Source organism: Fomitiporia mediterranea (assembly GCF_000271605.1).
Source record: "Fomitiporia mediterranea MF3/22 unplaced genomic scaffold FOMMEscaffold_8, whole genome shotgun sequence".
Taxonomy (NCBI): domain Eukaryota; kingdom Fungi; phylum Basidiomycota; class Agaricomycetes; order Hymenochaetales; family Hymenochaetaceae; genus Fomitiporia; species Fomitiporia mediterranea.
The window spans coordinates 3,215,287-3,228,081 of record NW_006760393.1 but is presented as its reverse complement, the minus strand read 5'-3'; the positions used below and the strand labels follow the sequence as shown (position 1 = coordinate 3,228,081).

Below are 12,795 nucleotides of genomic sequence, written 5' to 3'. Positions count from 1 at the left end.
GGAGCGGAATACGAGGAAGCACGACAGATAACCAAGCAATGAAAGGAGCGGAAGTGCAAGTGGGTAATGGGAAAGGCTACTTCTTCTGAATGAATATATATAAAGCACTATACGCGTGACATTATTAAATTTATTAATTACATAATTCACTCTGCTATGGTAGCCGATACCCGCCTTCGTGCGTCCTGCCCCCCTAACCTTCTCCTAATCGTTTGATTGAAACACCTTGAAGTTCTCTATTAGGATCTTGAAACCTGTACCATTGCATCCCTCCTCCAATTATGCTTAGTCTTATGATTCATTCCATCACAAGACGTACACGGTTGCTTAGCAACACAACAAAGTTGCTCGCCACTTGGGACATAAGTACGTTATGCTATGATTCTCACAAGCATTTTGCTTCCCCATTTCTCTCTGCAAAAATTAAGGACGAGAAAATTTGGGTCCTACTACCCTACAGCAATTCACACTACAACTTACATTCAGTATTGACCCACAAATCAGTAGTTATGTTTAACAGCATTTATACCTACCTGAGTCCTGCAAACAACAATACGCAGCAAGATTCAATCAACAATACGCAGCAAGATTCAAACAACAATACGCAGCAAGATTCTGTCTTTGGGAACGACGAATTCCCTCCGTCTCTTACTGAAAAGAAGCTTCATTACAATACAAAGCATGCAAAAGTGCTCAGAATGGACGAGTTTGGCCCAGTCTATGTATGACGTTGTGAAAACTTATGCCCACACGACTGACATAAGATCTGCTTGATTCTCAGCTTGTCAAGTATACACATCATAGAACTGGAAGCAAAAGAGGGGAAGTAGAGCTTAGAAAAATAAGTAAGCTCCTGTGTGACACAACCATTCACACAGAGCATAGACATGAAGGCCATCAAACAGGAGAAGGAGACGAGAACAATCCTAGTGTCTCACAGCATGAATTAGTAGTTCTTCCTAACGAGATTACAGTAATCGAGTCATGTGGACTCGCAAATAACCCATACCTTGTAAGTCTTGGAATGCCTGGAGCATGTATCTAACTGTTGTCTTGTTCAGATGCAATTTTATGAATCCTTTGCAACAGATAAACATTTCTATATATCTATTGAACATATTACAGGAAGACCACTCCTAGATGAGTTGATTGGTCGTGAGAGACTGTATGAGAAAGACGTAATTGCAGCTGTAAAGTGGGTTGTCCCTTGATTGAATAGAACAGTGTACATCACTTTACAGTTTGAACTACAGAGACATGCTTAATGCCTTGCAATTTCTTCATGAACAAGGTATTGTACAGGGAAACGTCAGGTGGGCCCATCTTGTTGCATATCTATATGTATATACGAATTTCAATCGTAAAACAATCAGGCCGGAGGCGTTCAAATATCGAGAAGCACATGAAGACCCAGACGCCAGACCCAGACTCGTTTTAGTACTCTTCACATAGTCTGTACCTCTATTCATACTCCACGGGAACCTTAAACTAAATACACAATTCCAGCACTCGAAGCAAGGACAGTCCTAGTCATTTACCCACCCCACCTTTCGATAGATACTGCGATCCTAAATATGCAAAAGCTAGAGTGCACGAAAAGCATTACAATAAGTGGATTGACTGGTCACACATACAACCAGATGAAGAGATGGATATGTGGGGGATTGGGTAGGCCTGTATCTCATAATCTCACATTCTGCACAGGCCTGACAGAGTAACACTTGATGCTAGTATAATAACTCATCTACTTCTGACAGGTCATTACCCATTTGTTGATTACGTGCACCAATTGGAAGAGAAGAGAGAAGATGACAGTACTGACTATAGGGACAAACATAGTAATCCTAGTCAAAAGCCCAGCATTAGTGCATCCTATTATGATGAAAATGATGAAGCTACAAATATTGACAAAGCATACCTCAGGAACGTGGTAGATAAAAGGGTCCGTTATCTAAAAAGTCACAAATACTGGGAAAATGTTTCAGACAAAGGTAAGGTCATATTGTATTTATTTCAACAGAACTATCTTAATTACAAATTGTTGATCGGTTGTAGCTAAAGATTTTCTGCATGGCGAGCATAGTAGTAGTAATCAAGATCACAATAGCAAATGTGGATTACTTATTAAGAAGAAGAGTATGAGGATGTTAACAGTAACTGCTCTAAACCATCCTGTTTGTCTGATTACAAGCAGATTTCCTAAGACACTTTGTGTGCTGACACCGATATTGTTTTAATTTTGTTTAGTGGCTCAATGGGCTTGAGTCTATTAATGCAGATCTACCCGGCTTGCGCATGCAGGCTGAGAGGATAAAACAGAAAGGGGGGGAGAAGAAAAAGATGAAAGAAAATATAATACAATCTCAGCCTACAAACAATAGGTCTAGTAACAGCAAGGCACACATACACAGACGTGACGACCACTCAGAAACTGGAGCTCACCGTCATAGTAGTAGTATCTCGGTTAAAGCTGTTACAAGCAACTCAGGTAATACTACAAAGGGTAGTATAAGTTTACCTAGTAATTCTCAAAGACAACAAGGAAGAAGCACAAGTATTCACAGTAAGAATAGGAGTTCAGTAGACAAATCTGTGAGAGACAAACCATTTGAACATGATAGTCCATCAACCAGTACGAGAGATGGACTCAGAGGAGGTAAACATGGTAGTGCAGGTATAGGAGGGATTTGAGACTAGGTATCTGAATCTTGTTGTTTCCTGTGAGTTAATAAATTTGTAAAGAGGTGGAAAATAGTTTGCAAACCTGTACAGTAGTGATACATCTATTCTTGACTTAGACAAGCTCTCAATAATGTAGAGATTTTTACTGAAGCAAAGTCTTTGTGTTTTGGTAATTAGATTAAAGGATCATTGTGATAGAAAGGTGAAAACTTAAACAGCAATTCCTCCTTTTCTCCTTTATGTGTACTCTTTATTCGAGCAATTCCCTAATTATGAGTAGGGATGGTGTACAATGTTTGCCTGTCAGGGGTGTTTCCGTGCTGCAAAAAGGGGTTGAAGCATTTCTTGCATAAGCTGTGCGATTATATGATAAATTCGGAATTTCCCGTTGCTGTGACTGACTTTATCGTTCCGTTGCGCCTTGACTCCCCGAATTGAAATAACCTGAAGCTTTTCATGAGGGTCCTGGAATCGTGTGCATTGCATCCTTCTCCCGATTATCGTTAGTCCAATGATACATTGCGTCATGTGGCGTCCATCGATCCCTGCTCAGAGGGACCAAGCCCTACCTTGCGACGCAGCAAAGCTCTTTATCTCTTGGATAAGTAGGTTGCGCCCTGATGCTCAGACAGTTTGCCTCTCCACTTCGTTCCGCAAAGATAGTATCCAGGTTATCTGTGTCTGGCTATCCTGTAGCGATTCACGCCACATCTAATATTCAGCAGTGGTCTGCAAACCAGCGGTCGCTCGGTAGTATTCACGCATGTCCGAAAACAACGACGATAAAAGGCGAGAGTCGGTCTTCCGGGGCGACAGTTTCTGTTTAGCCAGCTACAAGAAACTTCAGTATGTTACAAAGTATGCAGAACTCCTCAAAGAAGACGAGTTTGGTCCTGTCTATGTATGGCATCAATACTGTTAAAACTTGCGTATACACGACTGACTTCGGCTCCCAGCTTGTCAAATATAAAGGTATTGGACTGGGGCATAAGCACAAACACGAAGACGTGGAGCTTAGGAAAATAAGGAAGCTCCCGTACGACTCGAGCTCCCAGGACGAGCCTGAACTTGAAGCTCTACAAAGAGAAGAAGGAAACGACAACGATCCTGATGTCATTGATGTGAAGGAACTTACAAGGCCATCAAAGCCCAAAGGCATTTATAAAAGACATCCGAAAATCGTGGATAGGGTGCACGAAGCACGTTTCCGTAACGAAGCTGCGATACTCGAGTCATGTAGAGTTATCGCAAAAAACCCGTACCTTGTAAGTGTCGGTATGCCTGGAGTGCATGTATCTGACCGTCGCCTTGTATAGATGAGATTTTATGATTTCTTTGAATCAGATAAGCATTTCTATATAACGATTGAGCATATTACCGGAAAATCGCTACTCGATGAGCTGATCGATCGTGAGAAGTTGTACGAGAAAGATGTAATTGCAGCTGTAAAGTAAGTCGTCTTCTCACTGGCAAGTACAAGATCCATCATTTTGACAGTTCGACCTTCGATCTAAAGAGACATGATTAACGCACTCAAATTTCTTCATGAGAATGGTATTAAGCAAGGAAACGTCAGGTGAGCCAGTGTCTTACTATTTGTTTACTTATCTCACAATTTTCAATCATGGATCCAGACCGGAGGCGTTCAAATATCGAGAAGAGCATGAAGGTGCAGTGGCCAGACTCAGGCTCGTTTTAGTACTCTTCACACAGTCTGTATCTCCATTCAGGATTCATGTGAACCCTAATCTAAATGCACAATTCCAGCGCTCGAAATGAGAATAGTCCTAGCCATTTACCTCCCCCGCCTTTCGATAGATATTGCGATCCTAAGTATGCCAAAGCAAGATGTCGAGCGAAGTATTCTGATAAGAGGGTTGACTTCGAGAAAGTCGAAGTCGTTAATGAGATGGATATGTGGGGGGTTGGGTAAGCCAGATTATGGTATTTTCTCGCATTCTGGCTATCCCTGACAGAATGACCACGAATCCTAGTGTGATAACGCATCTACTTCTGACAGGTCATTACCCATTCGTTGACTACGTGCATAAGTTGAAAGACAAAGGAGAAGGAAACGACACTGATCGCAGGGAGGAAGGCGGCAGTACTGACCAGAAACCCGGTATTAATAGTATATATTATGATGAAAATGATGAGGCCACAAACATTGACAAGGCGTACCTCAGAAATGTGATAAATAGAGAGAATCTTTACTTGAAAAAGCACGAATACTGGGGAGACGTTTCTCGAGAAGGTAAGGATAGTGACGCATTTATTTTAACAAAATTGTCTTAATCGTGAAACGAATGATTCTAGCTAAGGATTTCCTACATGGCGAGCATGGCAGTGATCAAGACGGTATTGGCAAGAGTGGGCTACTTTTAAAGACAGCGAACTTGAGAATGTCAGCAAAGAATGCTCTGGCCCATCCCGTTCGTCTAATTCCGAGCGGATTACCCAAATTGCTTCGTGTGCTGACGCGAACATTGTTTAGTGGCTCAATGGGTTTAAACCCAATGATATAGATTTACCCGGACTGCGTATGCAGGCGGATAGAATAAGGAGGAAATTTGTGAAGAGGAAAAAAGCGAAAGAAGAAATGACGCAACCACAGCATACGCATGATGAGACTAGTACTGGCCGAGGGCGCAAGGACAGGAGTGGGCACCACTCAAGACACAGAATCCGTAATCATATGTCTTCGATCGGACAACAGAAGAAACGTAGCTCCCATCAGAGTTCCCAAGACAAAAGTGACAGTCCAAATAGTAGTATTTCGTTCGAATTCATTACAAGCGACTCAGGTGATGTCAAGAAGGGTAGCTTAAGTCCGCCCAGCGATTCTCAGAAAGAGAAACATCGGGGAAGAAGCGAAAGTGTCCGTAGCAAGAATAATAATTCAGCGGGCGAATCTGCAAGGGTGAAACCATTTTTTGGATATGATTATGGCCGACAATCCAACGCGACGAATGGGTTTGGAGGTGGGCGTGGTGGTGGTGGTGCAGGTCTTGGGGGTGTCTGACACGGAGTATTTGACATCCTTAATATTGTCTCCTGAATCCTGTCAGTCCGTCATCTGGCATAGTGGTAGAAAATAACTCACAAACCTATACAGCGGCGATATATTGTGTTGTGGTGCATTTGGTACAGAAAGTAGGAGGTGTGTGTAATTGCAAGTAGTATCAGATGTTCAGACATACATGTTGAAATATGTAGATATAGAGCTGTCAGCTGTATCTTTATTATTTATTTCTTTTAAATTTGACTAAATGTGACATGAATCATGTGATGCGTGTTGTACAACACAGTGGCAACTTGCGCCGAGCGTTCATTTTGACAGTCTTCATCTGCTGGCGGGATACACATTAGACAAAGCGAATATTCTCACTGAGCCCTTCTTCCGACATGAGGCCCCAGACTTCCTGGTGTTCAGTATATGGTTGACACTGTGAGTAGAAACCCACTGTGCTACTAGACGATCTTAGGACCCTGCTTCCCGCATCCACCTTTTTTAACACAGGATGTCGCACCAGTTCAGTCTGTTTCTTCAGTCTCACTTGCAAGCATAAGCCTCAACTAATCTATCTGGATTTTGGAGCTTTCCATGGTGCCTGATCCTAGTTTGTACTGTCTCCGCAGGAACAGTCCGGAAAAGCATTGCACGTACTGGACAATCCGGACCGTCACAACGGCTCACGAGATGTCTCTCCAATTTATCTACGTAAGAAGTCGTATTTCGCTGGCTATAGCTTCTTCCTTTCTTGGCGGGAAAGCTGGACTTACTACCCACAATACATACTGCAAGCATTGGAATACAAATCTTACTTGAGTCTATTTTACTGGTAGCGAAGATTCTCTAATTTCTGTTCGCCGTCCGATATATTCAGCTTCAGGAAACGGGTAAGGTCCCAGAATCCAAATCACTTAGTCTTGGTTGCTTTGTTTCAACGGAATTTCCTCGTGGATAGAGTCCCAACTTCCATATTTCGGCATGGTCATACAGCTTCTCTACATTTCCTTTCATCAAAGCGGGCCGCAATTGCATGTGCTTTCGACAAAGCCCAATTCCTTTTGATGTACAATCCGAAGTATCCTGCCACGTATCATTAGTTCTCTCTTTCTTTGATGACCTGGTGATGATTATTCTCGAATATATTCTGGAAACTCACTTAAGTTAAAACGATCATCGAGTCTCCTAGTTCTCCCAGGCCAACCCACCCATCCAACCTCTAGTCACAATGCTATTGACTTTTGTAGCACTTGCAAACCTATTTCTTCCATTCGTGCATGCATATGTTGGTTTTACCAACCCTCTCAAATCAACAGATGGAAGTGACCCGTTCATGGTCCATAACGATGGATTCTACTACCTGCTCACGACAACATGGTCAAATGTACAGATCACAGGTGCGGCGACAATCTCGGGACTCAAGACTGCGACACCAACAGTTGTTTGGTCTGACTCGACGGCGGTGCGTAGCTTTGATCGCCGTGCATTTCGGACTAGCAATAATTTCTGGTATCTGTAGAGTCGCTGTTGCAACGTCTGGGCACCAGAGCTCCATCAAATTGACGGAATGTGAGTTCCGTTATTCTCTGATCGCTCCCTCTGTTCTGATGCCTCTAAAACTTGGTGTAGATGGTACATTTACTACACTGCTGGCGTGAGCACAAATATTAACAACCAGCATATCAATGTCCTTCAAGGTATTGCTTACACTTTGATAATCCTGCTTTGCCTCGTAGTTTCTCACTTACGTCACTTCAGGAGGGACGAATCCTATGGACGCCTATTCCTGGAAGTCTACCATCATACCTGACGTTTGGGCAATTGATGCAACCGTTGCGAACCTTGCCAATGCGTGGTATATCTTCTTCTCAGCTACTAGTCCGAATGGCCTGCAGAGCCTGTACGGTGCGAAGATGGCGAATCCGTATACTGTGACGGGAAGTTATTCACTCATTTCCGAGCCAACGTTGAGCTGGGAACGTGATGGAGCGGCAGTGAATGAAGGACCGCAGGTATTAATTAACGGAACAAGGGCTTGGATGACGTATTCGGCTTCGTACTGTGAGCAATGCATTTACTGCAAAATCTACCCCCGCATTTGTCTTATAATGGATTCCATCGCTATCAGGTTGGACGGATGGATATTCTCTTGGTCAACTTACTTGGACAGGAGGAGATCCGCTCTCAGCCTCATCTTGGGCAAAGTACACAGCCGGTCCAGTATTTTCAAGCGCCAATGGAGACTACGGTCCTGGACACAACGGTTTCTTCACAAGTCCGGATGGCTCCATGACCTACATTGTTTATCATGCATCTGCGACGAGTGATGTCGCGTGTGATGGAACTCGCCGTACATTTGCTCAACCTGTATATTGGCATACGGATGGTAGGTTGATCATCTAACTGAGATAAACGTTATGTTAATGAAGGACTAACGGGCTCTACTTTTTGAAGGATCACCGAACTTTGGAGATCCGAGGCCTGTATCCGACTTGATCCCAGTACCTCCAGGTGATGGTTCGTAGAGAAGATGCGTGACACTTGCTTCCATACTGAGTGTACTTCAAGAGTTTGTCCAATTGGAATGTGGTTCTCGTTAGACTGAAGCAACGGCTGAGATGGAATGACCTTCCCTGCGTTCCTTTGTCAACCCATGTTACTCATGGGCGCCTTAAGTTTTGGTCAATATTAAAAGAAGCATGGGTCAGTCATCCAACGCCAGTATAACGCTTCGTATCAAATCGGACTTCAGCTGAGACACTGCGATTGTGATTGAACCTGTCAACTAACGACACACTGAGCAGGATCAGACAAGTAAAGCCTGACACACGAAGGCCATTAAAGCCGGCAGAAAAAGAAGCTGCATTGTACGAAGACATTGGTTTGGAAATGTCAGAGTAATGCGCATAGAAGTCATCTAGACACACGCTTCTTCAAGAACATATGATCCGAGTAGAAGAATGCTAACCGGACGTATCATACTTGTCATCCGAGCGCACTTCGCATCTATTCTTCAATCCTTAGTTCGACTTCCATACTGCTTGTCAGACGCATCGCATCTATCGAAGAAGCACTAATTCAGTCGCTCAATTACTTAAAGCCTAACCCGCACCTTCCCGCGAGCCTTAAGCTCGTCCTGTACAGCATTGCGAAATCGATCCGAAAATATCATGTAGCAGATTCGATCTTCCCGCATCTGCAATACAAGTAAAACGTAAAAAACCCTTTTGACACGGGCTTTCAAAATCATTTGAATACCCATTTGTCAAGTAAGTCGCATTGAGCCTCTATCAAGAATACAAGAACCCATCCAAGGCTGACGCCACCGGGATTGATCGAAGCGCATTTCCGTACGTTTTAGGCATCGGATTAGCAGGCATGAATGAGGACTTCTGAAGAAGGCTTCTCGAGCATTGTGGCCCTGATGCTTCGATATCTGAAGCTGGTCAAATGAGTCGTCCCTGCGAGCCCTGTTCCATTAGATCCATACAATATAGTGCGACAGTTGCGTGTAATATTGATGAATTGCGATGTATTTATACTGTCGTGGGGCGGTGGATGTAGCCACACACGGAGCGTAGCACCTGAACGGGATTCAGGTGAATGTCAGGTATAAAATAACGGCGACAATGACTCGACATCAGAATGTCTGACAATATGCTAGTAATCAGCTTCTCTCTCATTCAACCTCTACACACATCAGCTTGATTGGCAATCAACAAGCTATAGACTTACTTCCCGGCTTCCTTACATCATTGAAAAACTTTTCTGCATTGAAGCCCAGCTTTTGGCATAGAATGGCAGGCTTAGCTCATTCTCTGCCTTATGTACTAAATTTAGAACTATAAAGAACAGTACTATACAAGTGCTCGAATGGCGAGTAAGTCTGTTTGACGTCTGACAGATGGTTCTGTACATTTTAGGAAGTGATATAGACAGACCGTCCTTAGTCCTATAGCTTCAGCCACAAAGACTACTGTAGCTGATGTAGTTGGCATCAATAGATAGTTAGTAAAGAAGACGTTTACTTCTTGACTCTTGAGGCAGTCCAGTCTCTCATTTACCTTGTTATGTCCACCAAAGAAGAACGAAGAAGCAATCTTTATAACACACACTTGTTCAAATCGAGCTTTATTGAGCTGCAACGAAAGAGGCAATCACACAGCTAGTAGTACCAACGTCCTTGCAAGAGCCCTTTAACACATTGTAGTAGTACTCTTTTATTAGCATATACACGCATAGGTGGAGCAGAAATGAAACGCATTCTCTTGGAGATTAATTTCCTAAATGCCTTCAATACTTACTTTTATTTATTTATTTATTGGGGGAGGGGAGGGGAGGGCAGGACTAGGTAAAATAGATGTGGCTCCAATAGTGACATTCTTACAGTCAATATTAATACAAAGTTCATCCTTGTTTTTCCACACCTCTGCTACAAGCTACAACCAGACACAGGCGCGGAAGCCGTCCATACCCGTCTTAGTATACAGTCTACGAGATATATCTGAGAAGATGTTAGATAGTCGGATAATGAATGTCAACGTCTTGCCATCGGTCGTTGGTGGGTATCAACCAAATGACACCCTACGTCCGGAAGCAGTACTATACGTCAGTCGCTACTGCTGTACCAAGCGAAAACAGATCCAAAGCGTGCCAAACAATGAAATGCAGTGCGGAACATCGGGAACTACTAACGCTACCGTTGGTATTTAGCACAAGCGCGAAGGGTTGTAAGGGGGTCCATCCGGGTTCGGGAGCTCGGTAATCGAGCTCCCGGAGAGTAAGTACACGGGAAGTAGGATAAGTGGTGGCGAAGTTATATTTTTGTAAATCGTCCATGCAGCTAGCATACAGTTGTATATAGCGGATTTGAGCGCGATGTCAAAAGCCTAGGCATAGAATTAGAAGTTCGAACTTTAGAACCACAATACAAACAACTTATTCTAATGTGTATGCGCAGCCCAGACTATGTGGCGCTCGTTCATGCGTACGCTACATTCTTCTCTTCTGCTGGCATACAGTGATGCGCCCCGCAAACTCCTAAATGATGGGATTAACTGATCGTATAAGGTAAAATAACCAAAATAATCACAATAAATAAAGATTACGAGTCTCCTTCATCCGAGTCAAAGATGAATTTATTTTTAATTTTCCTTCATCGATGGTGCATATGATCGTATGGTGTACGATACATCTAAGTCAAGGCGAAAGCCAGAGGTACTCCAAATATAACCAACTATCGAAGTTGATGGTTAGTCCGAGGGTATATCGAGATTTCCACACTCGTACCGTAACATCTTTACATATTACACAACGATAATACTAAGAGATCTGCACAACGTAAAAAGAGGCGTTAACACGGTCGTTTCTCCGAGGGTGAGAATATTAATAACTTCCCGTAGGCAGTGTCGAGCAATCCCGAGATGAAAGGGAGAGATACGCACTTACTTGAAAGTCCGTCGGGCCGTCTCCTCCTTGATAGTGACTCGCAAATTGCATTACATGTACCTTCTAAGGCCGTTGCACATATGAACGGAGGGCCTTCGGCGTATCTATCCGCCCACAAACGACCAAACTACCAAGCCCCGTCTCTCATGTGAACGATCGGACGGATTCGCACACAAGTCAATTTACTCCCATATCTCCGTAGTAGCTTCAAGAAGGAAGAGATGTTCTTGTCTTCCCGAGGTTTAGGCTTGTACCTGTGCACACTCGCATCCACGCACGTCTTACATATGAATCTCTCGTGAATAGACGTCAATAAGGCGATGCCGTAGGGATCGATCGTCCATACTAGGATAGTCCGTTCTTAATTTGGATATCGCTCGGAGATACGGGCGTAAGGAATCTAAGAATAAGTAAAGAAACGAAGCAAGGTGAGGGGCAACGCACGACGTATGTGGTAAATCCATTACGTCAGTGGCTTGGCTTGGCCTAAGAGACAGTGAGTTCATACACACGAGAGGTATGAGGAATAATAATATACCATCACGATCATGCAGTATGGCCTCCTATACGCCTGAGTTATTCCAGGTCCTCTCTACGTATACAAGCCAAGAGTGCTATTGCGAGAGTGCATACATCCAATCTATGCATCTATGTCTCGCTTGCTTCTTCCGAGCAACCTACGAACACAACAGCTCCCGTCTGCTTTACGGAACGTACAATAAGCCGAAACATTAATGACCGGAGCTAGCCGATTTTCGTTCGTTCTCATTCCGTCCTTCTCTGTCACAACAGGCCTCATAGGAAGAAAGAAAGGAAAGGGAACGAAGACTTTGTAAGAGACCAGGTGACCCGTTCGGAAGATTCGGGCTTGTTTTCTCGGATCCATTAGAGTAAGTTCTTTGAGCTTCCTGCACGAAAAACAACTGGATCTCGTGGTGCATGATGCATTTGAGAAATTAGCTTAAGTTCAGGAGTCAAGTTGAATAAGCTTGAACTCTCTGGAGAGAAATTCGTATAAGTCCAAATCTGGTGAAAGGCTGATTTCGATGATAGCTGATTCCGAAGGACCGATAGCACAGAAAACGTCCGGTGGAGAAAAAGAAGAATAAGCACAGCACTAGACAGAATTTGAGAGGACATCCAATATGTCACCGTTAACCCAATCACCCTGGGCTACACATAACCCAACCCATCCGCGTTGCGATTACAGTTCCACTTGAACAGGTCGTCTCTGACTTATCGTGTGAAATTCCACGGGAGGTGCGCACAAAGTTCGCATATCGAAATACACAAAATTAAATTGCAAGCTCGACGTCGAAGCTTACGGTGAGACTTCCAACACGATTAAGCGAGCGAAGATCGTTAGTCAGTAAGTAAATGCAACGAAACGAAGTGAGACGAAAAGAGAGATATGAACGATTGCATATGCTTTTCTTGACTTTTGACTGAAACTGTAATAATAACCATAAAGCGAGCCGAGCAGCCGCGTTGAGTGAGCCGGAAGGAAAAGCAGATTCCCCCGACGTCCCGACCCTCCGAATCCGAAGCACGCGACCCAAAAGCTAATTAGAGCTCACATCACCGCATCACCTCTCTCTCACCCATATCGCTCGCACATCGCGATGCAACGCCTCGCTTATTTCGACATGTTTTCT

The 12,795-nt window shown here is 43.7% G+C and overlaps 2 protein-coding genes across 2 annotated transcripts; both read left to right on the top strand.

Moving 5' to 3' along the window:
* Positions 1-3,445: 3,445 nt before the first annotated feature.
* FOMMEDRAFT_158923 (kinase-like protein) lies at positions 3,446-5,704 on the top strand (the record flags this gene model as incomplete). The annotated part of the gene is made up of 9 exons (XM_007268977.1): positions 3,446-3,583; positions 3,639-3,947; positions 3,999-4,132; positions 4,199-4,258; positions 4,317-4,394; positions 4,450-4,611; positions 4,677-4,936; positions 4,999-5,114; positions 5,177-5,704. The coding sequence occupies 9 exons, from the start codon at positions 3,446-3,448 to the stop codon at positions 5,702-5,704; spliced, it is 1,785 nt and encodes a 594-aa protein (XP_007269039.1).
* A 1,216-nt stretch (positions 5,705-6,920) lies between these two features.
* Positions 6,921-8,217, top strand: FOMMEDRAFT_135898 (Arabinanase/levansucrase/invertase; the record flags this gene model as incomplete). Its single annotated transcript, XM_007268976.1, has 6 exons — positions 6,921-7,154; positions 7,212-7,261; positions 7,322-7,389; positions 7,451-7,753; positions 7,821-8,078; positions 8,147-8,217. 6 exons carry the CDS (start codon positions 6,921-6,923, stop codon positions 8,215-8,217), a joined length of 984 nt encoding a protein of 327 aa, XP_007269038.1.
* Between the last annotated feature and the right edge of the window lie 4,578 nt (positions 8,218-12,795).